General features: G+C 55.8%; 1 protein-coding gene across 5 annotated transcripts; it reads right to left on the bottom strand.

The window, feature by feature from the left end:
- Positions 1–6,281: 6,281 nt before the first annotated feature.
- FXYD2 (FXYD domain containing ion transport regulator 2) lies at positions 6,282–15,653 on the bottom strand. 5 transcript variants are annotated; one of them, XM_032285386.1, is made up of 6 exons: positions 14,351–15,653; positions 9,354–9,392; positions 9,081–9,155; positions 6,992–7,028; positions 6,805–6,835; positions 6,282–6,515 (listed from the first exon to the last, which is right to left on the bottom strand). In XM_032285386.1, the coding sequence occupies exons 1-5, from the start codon at positions 14,367–14,369 to the stop codon at positions 6,811–6,813; spliced, it is 195 nt and encodes a 64-aa protein (XP_032141277.1). In that variant the 5' UTR covers positions 14,370–15,653; the 3' UTR covers positions 6,282–6,515; positions 6,805–6,810. The 5 variants fall into 5 exon arrangements, with proteins under 5 accessions (XP_032141277.1, XP_032141276.1, XP_032141275.1 ...); XM_032285385.1 differs by lacking the exon at positions 14,351–15,653 and adding an exon at positions 11,290–11,830 and having other exon boundaries at positions 6,282–6,646; XM_032285384.1 differs by lacking the exon at positions 14,351–15,653 and adding an exon at positions 11,290–11,822.
- Positions 15,654–15,655: the final 2 nt, after the last annotated feature.

The following is a 15,655-nucleotide window of genomic DNA, read 5'->3' as shown; positions in this document are numbered from 1 at the left end:
CATGCATTCACATTCACATGTGCACACACAATCTCGCACACACGCACACACAATCTCACTCATTCACTCCTTCAGTCAACCAGTCACGTGTGCACTCAATAACCATGTATTAAAGGTCCACTAAGCACCCAAAGGGAGGCGAGGCGCTGGCGGTGAAGCCCGGGGTCTCAGGCAAACTCCTGAGGTCGCCTCTCCCAACTCTGAGGCATCCCCAACAGACCTGGAAGACTGGTCTCTCTGGATGGATTTTTCCTCCTCACAGGCTTTGCCATGGAAATGATATGAAGCGGGGCGGGACAGTGGCAGAGCTGCTGGAGCAGGCTAGACAGGCGTGGGTGTGAGGTTGGCTGGGTCACTGACCAGCTGGGCAACCCTGGGCAAGCTCTTCAGTGTCTTGGAGCCTCAGTTTTCTCATCTGCGAGATGGGGCTTACGATGCCCAACTCATTAAAGAGATTGAACGGGATCATGTGTGTAAACGAGCTACGTTCGCAACAAAGTACTACGGACATGTAGAATGGGTGAGGGGCGAGGCAGAGTTCACCAAGGCTTCTGCTGGGTTGGGCGATTGCGTGTGTTTCAGTCATTTATTATTCAGCAAACTCTTGTTGACGATCAAGTGTGTGCCAGACAGTGTATTAGTGTTTTTGACACACTTAAGTGAACAGTGTTTACGAAACTACAGAACATAAACCTTCTAGTTTATCTTCTAGTCCAGGGTTTCCCAAATGCCAGCCTCAAGCAGGATCGGTGGGTGAACTTTCAGATGCAATCCCTGCGTTCATGTAGCTTGTAAGCAGTGGGGCCTCAGATGTGAAGGCAAGCTCAGAATTCAGGGTGATTCAGGGTCCCCTGGCAGGTGCCCAGGGTGCCAGAGAGGGCAGGTCAGGAGCACTCTTGGAACAACGGAGGCCCAGCCTGGCCCGTCCCACTCCTGCCACCTGGGGCAGCTGTCTACAGGCTCCATGCTACTCCTGGATGATTTTATTAGCTGTGTTGGGAGCATATGGTCCTCGGACATGAGACCTGAAGTAGTATTTACTGCAGAGCAGAGGACACCAGGTTCCCGTGTGGGCTGGGTTTGGCACGCTCGAAGTTACTGATTGATAGGCCTTTCAGGAAACAAAGACCGCAAGAGAATTCAACATGCTCCTGGCTCGGGGCCAAGCCAGCCTCATCTCCTTTGCTTTGTCAAGTGTGTCTTTTTGTCTGCCTTCATCACTTGCTGGGCGCCTCTGTGTTCACTCCAGGAGGAGGCAAGTGTGTATTTGCAGGGGCTGTGGGGGTGCAGCCAGTTTTGCTCTAAGAACAGCTATCCAAGGGGCAGGAGGCAGCAGGGGGTCAGCCACAGCTCTCCCCTTACCCCTTGCCCTGAAAAGTCACAGCTCCTTGACGTGTGAGCTGAAGCTTGGGACTTTTATCTTGTGACTGTTTTTTCCAAAGCCAAGTCCAGAGACAGACCAGGGCCTTCCCAAGGTCACACAGCAGGCCAAGGGCAGAGCTGGCAGTGAAGCTGATTTTCCACCTTCCGCGGTGTGGTCTGCGCTGAGCTGCAGCCAGGGCTTCCGGGGCCACACATTGCTGCCCCAGCTCAGAATGTTCCCCTCCTCTACCCTCCCTGCTGCTCCGCTTACGCTTACCGGGGGGGAATTCCTCTCAGTGACACCAAAGAAGCCCTTTGAGGAAGTGACAGTGAGCACTTCTTGAAAACGGAACCAAGTTTAGAGATCTAGTGACAGTAGCAGCCACGGTGACTGGAGGCCTCCTGGGGCTGAGGAACTTTGGGGTGTCACTCAGGGTGACAGCAGGCAGCCCAGCAAACCCACAGGAGCGGGACAGGCCAGGCTGGGCCTCCACTGTTCCAAGAGTGCTCCTGACCTGCTCTCACCTGCACCCTGTGAAGGGAAGCTCAGAATTCAGGGAGATTCACAGTCCTCTGGCAGGTGCTGTTGGGACGGGGACCACCAATTCCGGTGCCTCGCCCCTCTTGGGGCACCTGCTAGGGGACCCTGAATTCTGACCTTCCCTTCACATCAGAGGTCCCACTGCCTACAAACTGAAAATGAAATCTGCCAAAACAGCGCATGGGGAGCCGCCACTCCTGAACACAGCTCGTCCCAGTCCCTTCCAGGCAGAAGGTCCACCCACGCCTGGGGGAGACCCTCCCCATGATCTCCTGATGCCACCTTCTTCGCCCCTCCAGTGTCTGGTTGAAGCTCTGGGATGGAGGTTCGAAGTTCTAAACAGGATTTCCTCCCAAGTCCTCAGTCACTCAGCGGGAAGCAATGAAGTGTCCACAGCCTGCCAGGCTCCTCTTGCAACCAGAGCTGGGAGGGACACTGAGTCCGAGCCCCAGGTTTCTTCCAAGGCTGAGACACTCGCGCCCCTCCTTGGCTCTCCCAGTGCAGCCCTGGCTCAGCACTGCCTTCCCAACGCCCAGGACCGAGGCTGCTGCTGCCCCAGCTTTGAGGCCCAGGACAGATCCATCTTCCCAGCCAGTGACTCGCTCTGACAACAGGGCCGAACTGCCGTGGCATTTGCCTCTCGTCTCCACTGGCCAGGTATCTGCCAGGCAGCTTGCAAGGAATGAAGAATGGGCACTTGGCGAGGCACAGATTACCGGCCCCAGAGGCCCCTGCTGAATTGCAGTTCAGAGCTCAGCTGCCTGGGGCCTCAGATCAACAGGGAAGGGACTAATCTCCCCTACAGAAGCCCTGCCGTGCAGAGCAGAGCGAGGTTGGAGTGGGTGAGGCTGGGAGGAGATTCTACACCACCCCTGCCCTGGGCCTGTCTTCGGCACAAACCCCCCGCGTGCCCTCCACTCCCACCCCTCTCTACCCAGGGAGACCACTTCCTTCACTAGAGGCAGCCAGCGCCAGTGGAGACGCTCAGTTCTTGGGGGCACCCTTTCCTTCCTCCTGTACCAGAGAGTTCAGAACTGCTGGGGCAGGGTGAAGATTTCTCCTGATGTCCCGAAGCATTTAGAAAAACTGGAGGCCCATGCCAGGGGCACCCTCACCCTGGACGGGAGATCAGCCTGCGGGAGCTAGAGATCAGCCTGCCCAAGGCTCTAGTTCCTTTGATGGAGGAGTCCAGGCCACCCAGCCAGGGAGTGCCTGCCAGAACCTGGCAGAAGCTCTCCTGCCCCCATGCCCACAGGGCTCTTTCTCTGGAGCTGTGCAGAAGCTGGAAGGGTTTGGGCACTGGACCTGTTAGCAAGGGGTAGGGGTGGGACTGGCTGCTGGCTCACAGGCTCATTCTCCTGGCCTTCCCTGGGCTTCCTGCCCAGCTCTTCCTGTTCCTGGGTGCTGTGAGGAAGCCCAGGATTCAGTGGACTCATCAGAGACCCTGCAACCCCACTGACCAAGGCCCGCAGCTCTGGGCCTGGGCGCTCTGGAAGTGCTCTCCCCAGGGCTGCGTGGGGCTACTGGCGGGACAGAGCTATCTGCCCTCTCCCCAGATGATGACACAGTCCAGTTTCCTTTGGGCCCTCAACTGCTCCTCCTGCCTGCATTACCCGAACCCTCACCTGGCCATGCCCACCTACTAGGCTGTGACTTTCACCTTCTGCTCCACGTGGAGTTCACCTGGGGAGGCGGAACAGCCACTCATGCCCCGCCAGTTGAAGAAGACTTCTGCAGCTAGGGTTGGGAACAGATACTCAGGCAAAGCCTTTTTCCCCTCTCACCCCACAAACGTCCCTGCTTGACATCTCTGCCTCTCCCCATTGCCTACCTTCCTTGATTTATTCTGACTACGGGGTTAGAGAGGTGCCCGCGTTCCTGGGGCTTTGGGGAAGATGCGTAGATCACGCATGGTCTCTGCCTCTAGGAAGGGATGAGCACTTAAGACCCCACAGCCAAGAATTACCCCGGAGTAAGGCAAGTGCTGCACCTGGCGGCTGGGGGTGGGGGGTGGAGGGCGAGGGGCGGATGTGAACAAGCAGAATGAGAAGGGCTGAGGGTTTTCCTAGGAAATCAGGGCCCCGGGCTAACCATTCAGGAGCCAGGAGCCCCTCCTCCCCGGCAAAGGCTCTTGGAAAGGCTGAGTTGAAAACATGCAATTGGAGGGGATTCGGCGTAAGCCACATGCTCTCTCTTGTGGTCAGAAAGGGAATTGCGCCCTCAGACGGAGGCTGTCGTAGCAGGCGTTGTGTGATTAATTCACCCAATCACTTCCCAGGCTTCGTAGTTTTTGTGACTCAGTGCAGGTCTGTATTGTGGAAAATCCCAAAGTGAAGTGAAAGTTCAGGAACTGGCAGTCCAGGTGACCTTTCTGGAGAGGGAAGGGAAATGTTCACAAGAACCCTGGCTAGGAAGCAGGTCCCAGGCTTCCGAATGCCACCTTGGGCCATGGGGCTTGTTAAGCCTCAGCCTGCATGGGCCACTCCCCAAGCCTCACATTCAACCGGGCTGGGGGAATCTGGGTACGTGGTGGTTTTGAAAAGCCCTCCAGGTTCAGACCTGATAAAGCCTCACATTTCACAAGGAGGGAGACCTTTGAAGAAGGGTCAGTGAGAGGAAGTGACTCATCCAGAGCAGTTGGAATTTCCCTCTGAGGGTGGCAGGCTGGATGGTCCTCTGTATGGAACATTCTACAACATTCTAGAAACGTGACCCTTCTCCAGTGCTCTTTCTTGCTTCTCCTAGGGTGGGCCACCGGTCTGGAATACCCTCTCTTCCTGTTTGCCTTGCTGCTACATCCAAGGGGCTTTGGAAGCCCCCCTCCTCCCGAAAGCCCCCATGGCTGGACCTGCCCCAGTTGTGCTTATTTCTCCCACCCTAGAGAGGGAGTTCAAGTGTGTGCCCCTATCTCCTGCGTGGAAAAACTGAATTCCGTTTAAGGGTTTGGCCAACACATTTTCCCTGTCACCAGTGAGTCCCCATTTGGAGTGGGGTATCACAAGGACTTGGTGCTGGGTTGTAAGTCACCAGTCCTTTCCCTGCGTGGCTCCTGTTCTCCTCCCACCTCCGGGTCTTCCCTCTCTCCCCTTGGCTCTCCAAACCCACAGGAGGTCAGCGGGGAGTCCACCCCTGCCCCGTGCTCCCTGTCCTTTGGATGTCCGTGTGGTAGGAAGAGCCCTAGAAGGGGAGCCAGAGCCCTGAATTTTGTCTGGCTCTGACGCAGACTGGCCATGTCACTCCAGACAAGCCATGGCCTTTCTTAGAGCCTCAGTTTCCCCTTCTGTGAATTGAAGATGGTCTGTTTTGCTCTCTAAAGACCCTTCTCTGCTCAAGCCTTCTGTGTAGGCAGGTTGGTGGTTTTCAGGGACTGAGGGCAGTGGATTAAGACAAAGAGCTTAATTCCCAAGTGGAGCGGGGTCCATCCTGTCTCTGGCCCCCAAACACGCCGTGCTCATTTCCTGCTCCGATAGCTTGGTTCTCATGCTGGTTTTCCCCTCCTCTCCCTCAACAGCTTGCAGGCCCAGTTGAGAAAGCCAGACACTAGGTGGTGCCAGAATCCCACCATCCCTCCAGCTTGAGCGGCCTTTGAGTGAAGGGAGGGAGAGGGAAGGCGGGCTCCTTCCTGAATGCAGAAACTCCCAGAGGCCTCCCTGCATGGCCTCGACCTTGGACTCACAGCAAAGATGGCATTAGGAGTCCGGCACTGGTAGGAGGAGCGACCTGGCAGCATCTCAGGCTGAGGCTGCCCTGGTGGGTCCCTACCTGCGTGTTCGGGGGCTGGAGCAAGTTTAACAATGGTCTCACTCTCACTGTCTGTTCCCTGGCCCCAGGCCCTGGGATTAACCAAGTCTCCAAATAGGTGGCCCCAAGAGTGGAAAGACGTGGCCTGAGCTTAGTACCAGGAGGGGGCTGGGAAGAGGGCTGGCTCCTTCAGGACACGTGCGGAGGCCCAGCACCAGGCCCCCCAGACCTAGCCACCCTGGCCCAGGGTGTACATGTGGAAAATGGCAGAGCACACGAATGTGGCCACATACAGGCCCATCTGGGTAGCCTGGGACCTCTCCGAAGCAACTTCTAGGCAGAGTCACCGGGATCCCAACAGCAGCGCCTCATGGGTATCCAACAGGCCCATCGCTTTGATCCTGGGGGTCTTTCACACTTCCCAGGCATATAAGAGACAGGCTGAGGCCTCTGTCCCCAGGGCTCCGGCCAGTTCAGGGGGTGTGAGGAGTGGCTTGCAGATGACAACACTGAACTTCTTGCTTTTACAGGCAGACAGGTGCCTGAGCAATTAATAGAAAAACAAGTGAGACCCAGCTGTATTTGTACTTGAACGTGGAGAGGCGGATGGTTGACAAAGGAGGGAGACAGGCAGGCAGGCGAGGGAAGCAGTGATCTCTGATGCTGGCTTTATTATGAGCATGAGCTGGCATGGGACAGGAGGTGGCAATGCCCACCTGGGGGTCACATTGAGCCTGGAGCTTCCCTCAGCCCAAGCGCTGGCAGTGACAATGACAAAGGTCTACAGCCCAGGGAAGACGGGAAGATGCCAAAGGCAGGGGCATGCCTGGCTTTCCAGCTGGCCCCAGGGCAGCGGGTGGCACAGCCAAGGCTGAGAAGACAAAGGCAGAACAGGGCTGGGTGGGTGGCAGCAGGGGCCAGGGTTTTACATTCTCCTTGTCCATCTCACTTTTCTCCAGGGCTCCTCTGTGATCTCCTGTAGCACACACTCCATGCCAGGCCCTTGACAATCATTTTAAACACACAATGAGTGACAGACCACCTGGCTGATGTGTGGATGACCCTAAAATTCTTCCCTACCCAGTCCAGGAGCCAGAACCCCTCCCCGTTGCTCCCAAGCCTGCCCTGCCCTCCCCTTCCCCCAGGCTCTCCTAGCGTACCTGCTGTTACAGCTCATCGTCAGTGATTTGCCTTGAGTAGGGAAGGAAAAGCCACAGGTGAGGTGGTGGGTAGGTCTAGGGATCCCTGAGGCTGGGGACCCTTCCACAGCCACAGAGACAAAATCTTCAGCCCGCCCTTCCTTCCCTGGACCCAACCCCCTCATCAGTCACTCCAGGCAGCGCTCACCTGCGCTTCTTGTTGCCCCCACAGTGGAATCTTTTGCCTTGAAAAGAAAAAAGGAGATTTGTTTCCATGAACTCATTTTCCAAAGAGACCTTGGAAGACTCCAAATTCTTCTAGTCACTCCTACTTCCCTCCTGCCAGCACCACCGCAGGGCCAGCCACATTTGACTGTCACATTTTATTTTATTTTATTTTATTTTTTGAGACAGGGTCATACTCTGTCACCCAGGCTGGAGTGCAGTGGTGCAATCATAGCTCACTGCAGCCTCAAGCTCCTGGGCTCAAGCAATCCTCCTGCCTCAGCCTCCTAAGTAACTGGGACTATAGGCACACACTGTCATGCTCAGCTGATTTTAAAAAATGTTTTTGGCTCCTGCCTGTAAACCCAGCACTTTGGGAGGCCAAGGTGGGTGGATCACCTGAGGTCAGGAGTTCGAAACCAGCCTGGACAACATGGTGAAACCCCATCTCTACTAGAAAAAATACAAAAATTAGCTGGGCATGGTGGCAGGTGCCTGTAATCCCAGCTACTCCAGAGCCTGAGGCAGGAGAATCACCTGAACCCTGGAGGCGGATGTTGCGGTGAGCTGAGACAGTGCCATTGCACTCCAGCCTGGGTGACAGAAAGAGACTCTGTCTCAAAAAAAACCAAAAAATTTTGTATAGATGGGATCTCACCATATTGATCAGGCTGGTCTTAAACTACTGGTCTCAAGAGATCCTCCTGCCTTGGCCTCCTAATATGCCTGCATTACAGGCATGAGCCACCACGCCCAGCCATCTCTCTCTTTATATAAGGCTGGACCACAGGCTTTCAAGGGCCTAAGTCAGTCAGTCAGCAAACATTTATTGGAGCAGATCCATGGTGGGCTATTGGCATATCAAGAGCAGGAGCAGAGACTGGGCCATCATGGTGTCCCCATCACAGCACTGGGCACAGAGTAGCTGCCCGATGAACAGCTCTCTGGAGAAGGATGGCAGCAAGTCCAAAACAGAGCCCCTTGCTCAGGCCACCTGCCTCCTGTGCCTGTGTGCTCAGCTGCCAACCGGCTCTGCCCTCCGGGAGTTGCCACAGGCAACATGGGAAAATGGGGAGACTGCAGGACTGCGGCCCTAGCCTTAGAATTTCAGAGTCCACAGCTGTGCTTGCTGTAGCTTTTTTTCATGGGTTGTGTTTTCTTGTATTTTTCTTTGGGTTGAACCAAAACAAGTCAATGTGCAGATATTAAGCTCCTGCTGTGTGCCCCTCAGGAGCCTGGGGATATGTAAGGCTCCTTGTCTCTCCCAGAGCACTCCAAGTCTGCACTGAACTATTCTTTTTCTTTCTTTCTTTCTTTCTTTCTTTTCTTTTCTTTTCTTTTCTTTTCTTTTTTTTTTTTTTTTTTTTGAGACTGAGTCTTGCTCTGTTGCCCAGGCTGGAGTGCAGTGGTACGATCTCGATCTCGGCGCACTGCAACCTCCACCTCCCTGGTTCAAGCAATTCCCTTGACTCAGATTCCTGAGTAGCTGGGATTACAGGCGTGCAGTATGCCTGACTAATTTTTTTTGTGTGTGTGTATTTTTAGTAGAGACGGGATTTCACTATGTTGGCCAAGCTGGTCTTGAACTCCTGACCTCAGGCAATCCGCCCACCTCAGCCTCCCAAAGTGCTGGGGTTACAGGCATGAGTCATTGCACTCCGCCTGCACGGGACCATCTTAAAGTACTGTCCTGACTGCTGTGTCTCTGGAGGTTAGCCCTGATCTTTGTGAGGCAGGTGGGATCATCCCTATTGAACGGATGAGTTTGGGACCCATGGTTAGCAGCGGCAGGTGCAGTCCCCCTTCTGGCCCTCGGGTTACTCTGCAGCTTCCTTCCTGCGACCGCAGCTCCTCCTAGGCCCACTGGAGGGTGCACTTGAGCAAGCAGGAACCTCACATTGTGCTTGAGAGCCTGGCATCCCACCCAGCATGGGTTCCCCCATCCTGCAGGGGCGGAGGTGGTGGGGAGGCTCACCCCTCCCTTGGGGACTCTGGAAAGCCAGCCTGCTCAGCAGCCTTAAGAAGAGATGTGCCCCAGCCAGCACCCCTTCCTTGGAGGCCACCCCACTTACTGAAGATGATGAGGAGCCCCACGATGAAGGCCAGCCCGGCGAAGATCAGGCCCCCTTTGCGGACAGTCTCATAGTCTCAGGAAAGAGAGGGCAAGAGGGGCGGCATGGGTGGTCTCTCCCAGCAGCGGCTTCTCCCCGAAGCCCACCCCCAGCAGCCCATGTTAACCAGGGGAGGTAAGGGGCACAGAGTGTGGACCCGGGGCTGGGAGAAGCCGCTGCTTGGTGGGAGGGGTCCTGAGTGCTCGGGAAGGGTGCACAGGGGCCCAGGCTTACCGTAGTAGAACGGGTCCACGTCCGCCTTGGGGCTGCCACCTAGAAGAGAACCAGAGGTGGGAGGAGAGGAGTCACTGACGGGCCAGCACAGAAGCAGTTGGAATTCCCCATCCTTCCCTTCCCAGAGGATCCCTCAGGGTCCAAGTGGTGAGGGGAGGCTGGGCTCGGGGGTGTTGCCTAAACCTTTGCCTGCGGGCTTCTGCCCTAGGCGGCTTCAGACACAGTCAACTGGGGAGAAAACACCGAGTGTCCGAGGGGGATCCGTGCTGTCTGGGGGGCCTCTGACACTTGAGAGGGCTGGCTCTCTCCTGCTCCTTGCTTCCCACCATGGTAGAAAAGGCCAGGAGAGGCCTCTCCCATTAGACTCCCAGCGGCCTCTCTCCACAGAACCAATTGGCTATGAGGTGCTTAGGAGGTATTTGTGAAATGTATGAATAAATAAAACAAAACCTTAAAGTTATCAGACAGAAGGTGGAAGCCAAGCCCACCACGGAGACTTATCCAAAGTCCCACTGAAAGCTGAGAAAGGCCTGCTCTCCTACGTTCCCATCCTCAGGGGAAGCAGATCTAGTTAAGAAACATTAATATATGGTGCTGCTCAGGCACGGGGCAAAAGCTAACAAAACCCTAACTCCTCTAACCATGACGGCAACCTTATGAGGCGTCAGTGCCATTTCAGTGGAATCCCTGTGAGAATGGAAGCACAGAGAAGCTAAGTAATTCCCCCACAGTTACACAGCAAGTCAGGCGTAGAGCTGGGGTTTGAACCCGGGCAGCAGGGGGCTGAGAATGCTGGTGCGTAAGCTCTTAGCTCTGCCACCTCTCAATGGCAGGAAGGAAGGAGCCCATTTGAGGCAAGGTCCTGCCCCTGCCTCCAGTGGGCTCCCCTGGATTTGGAGTTACTCAGCAGGTGGGTCTCACAGTGGTGCCCTGCAGCTGAAGACACTTGCCCCGGACAGCCAGCCTGTGGCCTGGCCAGGACGCTTCTGCCACCACTGAGGGCTGCCCCTCTTTCCTTCCCTGCTGGAGCCCCTTCTTGTACCAGGGAAGTAAAACCCGAGGAGGAAGGAATAAACAAGTCAGCCCCTCCCAGGCTGTGCTGAACTGTGCCCTGGGCAGTGATGAGCCTCGGGGCCTGGCAAGCCCCACTGTCCCCAGTGGCCAGTCCCTCGGCCAGGAGGGAACAGGCAGGAGGAGTCGGTGCCCATCCTGGCAGGCCTGAGGTGCTGGGTGTTCAGGGAGGCCATGAGGGACCCAGCTCCGGTACAGAAGGCCTTCAGGGCCATCTTCCCAGATTTGGTTCAGGCCTTGTTCAAAGTCATATGGGAATTTAAGTGTCAGAGCAACAGCCAGGGCTTCCCCTCACACCCCAGGAAACCCCCTCCTCCATGGCCACCTTGCCCTGAGCCGCTTGCTGAGGCCCTCCCTGCCCAGCACCCTTCCCTTTCTGCATCTGGCTCAAAACCCACCTCTGTCAGCAGGCACCCCTCTTGGGTCCAGTCAGTTCCTGTCACGGGAAGCCTTTGGGGAGTGTGACTTGAACTTGGGGGCCGCTCATACCAAATCCAGCCAAGGAAGACTGACCAAAGGCGCCTGCTCCTTTCCCAGCCAGATGGACCCCGTCTCTCTCCTGCCTGAGTTCAGAGGGTTTAGCAAGATGCATTGAACTCAGCCGGGGGGGTGTGTCAGGAGGCCGAGGGGGGACACTCAGCTCTCCAGCTTCTATCTGCTGAAGCTGTCTTTCTTCGGTGTTAAAGCAGCGTCCTCTTTTAAGTTGCAAATTTTCTTAGAGAGGAGCCTGACCGGAAGGGGGCTGGGTACTCTGGAAGGCTGAAGTGGCAGGAGAGGGAAGAGGGGGGTCCAGCTGTCCCTACCAAGGCAGGCCAAGCAGAGCCACCCAGCCTTGCACACACCGGGCACACACCAGCACACTCACCATCGCCCGTAGACAGTCCGGTCATTTCCCCAGAAAAATGGACTGCCTCCCCTCCCCTCTTCCTGCTGTCTCTGCTTTTGGGAGAGTGTCTGGTAGCCTCCGCGGGGTGGCCCGAGACGAGGTGGGGGCATTAAACATTAACAGTGCCAGGTAATATTTACCCTGGTTACAAGAAAAGCTGCAGCGTGCATGGAGGGGGCTCCTGCCGCAGGGTGAAGAGGTGCGTGGGGAGGCAGGGGAGGGAAGGAGCTGGCTTCCAAAGGAAATTTCCAAAGAGAAGGGCTGGGATGGGTGAGCAGTGGTGCCTTCTGCCAGCTGGAGAAGCCACAGCTGGGGTGGTGGAAACAGGGAAGTGGAAGTTGCACAATTTGTATAGTGTACACGGTACTTGGAAGCTTCCGGGGGCCAGTGTCAGGGGTCCCACAGTGGCCCCCAGCCCCATCAGGGCCCACCACACCAGCCATCGTGGATGCCACCACTGCAGCTGGTGTTCCTTATGTGGCACTGGAGGCTTTCCTACAGTGGTCCCTAGGAGCCTGGCCCACTGCTCCCCCACCACAGCCCTGGAGCACCCCTAAACCCACCAGCAGTTGACCCACCAGAAAAGCCCTTCATCTGTCATCCTATTCACCCATCGATGTGCACCCCGCAGCTTACACCTCAGTTGGAAGGGCCCCAGTCATCCCAACTAATCCCTCCTTCTCTGCCGCCACCCCCCTCCCGGGCACTTCCTCCTACCACCATTTGGCCTGGCCCTCCGGCTGTTTCCTTGCCAGTTTACCATGGCGCATGCAGGCTTTCTAAGGACGGGGCGAGGTTTTCATCACAGGCAGAACCCCCTGCTTTTATGGTTTACCAAGCACTTTCCTCACTCTTGTCTCCTAAGTTTTATGTTTCCCATTTTACTGATGAGGCAGGTGTGTAAGGCACAGAGAGGTCGAGGCCTTGCCCAAGGTCACACAGCCAGTGCGGGGCAAGGGGAGGCTGACAGGCCTCCTGCTGCAGGAGGCAGGTGCTTTCCACACCTCGCAGGCAGCCTTCCCGCTCCCCTGTGAGCTCCTTCTCCCCAGGATTCCTGTGCCGGGTAGTCGTGGGTGTTGTGGAATCCTGGTTGAGTTCTAGTCCACTGAATTGGCCTCCAGAAGAGGCTGAAGTCCAACGGCCGCCAAACAGCCAAGGTCAGTGGCCAGGGGCCACCAGGGGTGCTTGAGCCCTTCTGAAGGGAGTCAGTCTATCTATGAATCCTCCCCAAGCAGGGAGAGGGCTCGGCACTTGAGTTCACACCCTGAACCTCTCACTTGCTAATCGTATGGTCTCAGTCAATTATTTCACCTCTCTGTGCCTCAGTCTCTTCATCTGTAAAATGGGCACAGTACCCAGCTCCTAGGGTGGTTGTGAGGCGAAGTGAGATCATGCATGCCAAGAGCACAGCCTGGGGCCTGGCGCACAGTGAGTGGCATCATTGTTACTGTTATATGTGTGCTGGCTGAAGAAATAACAGGCATTAGCCTTTGTTAGATGTTTGTTTTTGGACACGGAAAAGCCAGCTGCCGTCCAATGAAAATGAGCATGAATGAGTGAGATGGAGGGAATGTCAGAACCCTGCAGATGAGGCGCTTCAACACCCTTTCAGCTTCCTCTGCTTTCAGAGCCAAGAAATGTATATGTGTGCAAACATCACAGCAGAGCCAGCATTTGGTGAAGACGGACCACATGGCAGGCTCTTCGCCAGCACAGCACCACTTAATTCCTGATAGCGCCTTTTTACAGATAAAGAAACTGAGGCCGCTCATTTGCTGTCCGCAATAGCCTCTCGAGGTGGCCAGGGCAGTGCCGTGATCCCCACTGGGTACACAGAAAAAGCAAGGACAGGAAGGTGAAGGGACTTGCCTGAAACACACAGTCAATGGCAAACCAGAGGTGGAAAGCCCAGACCCTCCAAGATGTGCTGCCAAAGCTACTGCCGACTCCACACCAGACAAGGGTGCTCCCTTTATGATACAGGATCGCGTTATCTTACTGCGTTGTCTATATTTGTAAGCCAACATGGAGCGTTTCAGGAATAATAAGAGATGTAAAAATAGGTGGGAAGTTAAATACATTCATCTCTCTCTCTCTCTCTCTCTCTCTCTCTCTCTCTCTCTCTCCATCTATCTATGTATCCGTTGACAACCCAGTCATTTCCACAGCCCAATGGATTGCCTCCCCTCCCCTCTTCCTGCTGTCTCTGCTTCTGGGAGTGTCTGGCCTCCTCAGCGGGGTGGCTGGGGACAAGTTGGGGGCATTAAACATTAACAGTGCCAGGTAATATTTACCCTGATCACAAGAAAAGCTGCAGTGCGGATGGAGGGCTCCCGCTGCAGGGTGAGGAGGCAGCTACAGATCAGCAGATTAGATAGATAGATGATAGATAGATAGATAGATAGATAGATAGATAGATAGATGATAGATAAATGATAGATGATTGATAGATGATAGAAGATAGATAGATAAATGATAGATGATGATAGATAGATGATAGATATGGATGATAGATTAATCAATAGATAGGTGAATAGGAAGCAATAGGAAAAGCTAATTGATGTCTGCATTTTTAAACTCTGTACAAGGCACTGTTTCAAGCAGTTTACAGAAATCAATTTAGTCATCACAATGACTCTATAAGATAAGGAAGGTATTATAATCACCCCATTTCATAGAGGAAGAAACTGAGGCCCAGGTAAGTTAAATAACTTGCCAGAGTTCAGACAGCTAGAAAGTAGGGGAACCAAGATTTGCAGCCAGCAGTCTGGCTTCTGAGTTCCTGCATCTCTGAAGAACAGATGGACAGACAAGCAAATGAGGCTGCTGGACAAGCTGCCTTCTCAGCCCTCGCAGCTCCAGAGATGCTTGGCACACGTCACAGCAGGCCCACAACTCTGTGTGGAGATGCTGTTTGTTGGAAATTTCTGCCTGTCCTCCTTTCTGCTTTTCCTGCACTTCTGGGGAGCTTGAAAGGGATGGGGTGCACACCTGTGTCAGAGCCTGAGCAGGGAGGAGGAATGGGGCTCAGAGGACTCACCCAGGTACCACCTGTCCATGGCAGGAGCTGCTGCCTGTGTCTGGGGTGCAGGAGAGCGGGGAGGTGCCGCTTGCCTGGGACCTGGACGGAAAGAGTGGCACTCCCTCCCCTCACACCTCAGGTGATCCCACAAACAGGAAGAGACGAGGGCAGGGAGGAGGGCTGGCAAGGGAGCCCTTACCTCGTGCCCGCCTGCTGGGGTGGGTTGGGGTGAGGGATCCACGTGAAAGCCAGGAGAGATTCTCTGACCTCCACCTGGCACGTGAGGAAGGGGAAGCTGTCAGATGCAGCAGAGCAAACCGCCGCCCCTGCCCCGGCCCTCTCCCTTGAGGGGCTCCATGCTGTAGCCAGCTCAGGGTGCCCGAAAAGGGTACAGGAGCCAGGAGAAATCAAGGACCCCACTCTTCCCCAGGTCCCTGGGCTGGTGGAGACTGAGGGAGACCTTCAGGGGCATGTGTGGGTCCCCTGAGCTTCACTCAGCTGTACCTCTGTCTTCCAGCCCAGCTGCGCCTTTGCCTGGAGTCATCCTGCACCAGGCCCCGCTCCATAGCTAGGCGTCCCCTGAGACCGGGCGGCACAGCTGCAGCCTCTCAGAGAGGCAGGAATGGTTTCCAGGGTCCTGTCCTGGGACCTGAGGCACAGGTCCCAGCTTCCTGTGTTGTTCTGGTAGTTGGCAGAGAGATGGGGAGCAGCTGCGGGCTGGAGCCAGAGCCGTGATGGGGGTCACTCTTGTGCCTTTCCCTTTCCTAAGCTGGGACCTCCTCATTCAGCCCGCAGGTGTCAGGCCCGCCTGCCACACCTCAGAGGGCTCAGCCGGAGACACCAGCAGCCTAATGAGGCCTCTGGGGGCTGCTGGTTTGTACCAGAGTGGAACGGCCGGAAGACAACCGTGGAGCCAGGAGCCAGCCGGGAGCCACAGGAAGGCCCACACACCACACTGCCCGGTCAGCATCCCTGTTTCCTGGCCACCAAGGCCTGGCCCACAGCAAAGCCGCAGTGAACAGTCTCCGTGTGACTGACTTGGGGCCACAGGGTCTCCCTCAGTTTCCTGTGGCCACCCTGGCACTCTGACGTGGACACTGAGAAGCAGAGCTGGGAGGCGCTGGCTCTGGCCCCGGCCTCTGACCCTGGGCTCTGGTTACTCTGACTCCCACCTCTCTGTCCCTCCTTTGCAACACTCCCTGTCCGGAGGGGAGGACTCATGACACCCCAGGGAGCCCCCTTAGGACTGAAGCACTGTGGACATGGAGATCAAGAGGCCTGGAGAGGTGCTATTTGTTATCAGGATGGGCTGAGATCTGCACT

This window comes from Sapajus apella, unplaced genomic scaffold (assembly GCF_009761245.1).
Source record: "Sapajus apella isolate SASKATOON/1434 unplaced genomic scaffold, GSC_monkey_1.0 scaffold16, whole genome shotgun sequence".
Classification (NCBI taxonomy): domain Eukaryota; kingdom Metazoa; phylum Chordata; class Mammalia; order Primates; family Cebidae; genus Sapajus; species Sapajus apella.
This window is presented reverse-complemented; position numbering and strand designations above follow the sequence as displayed.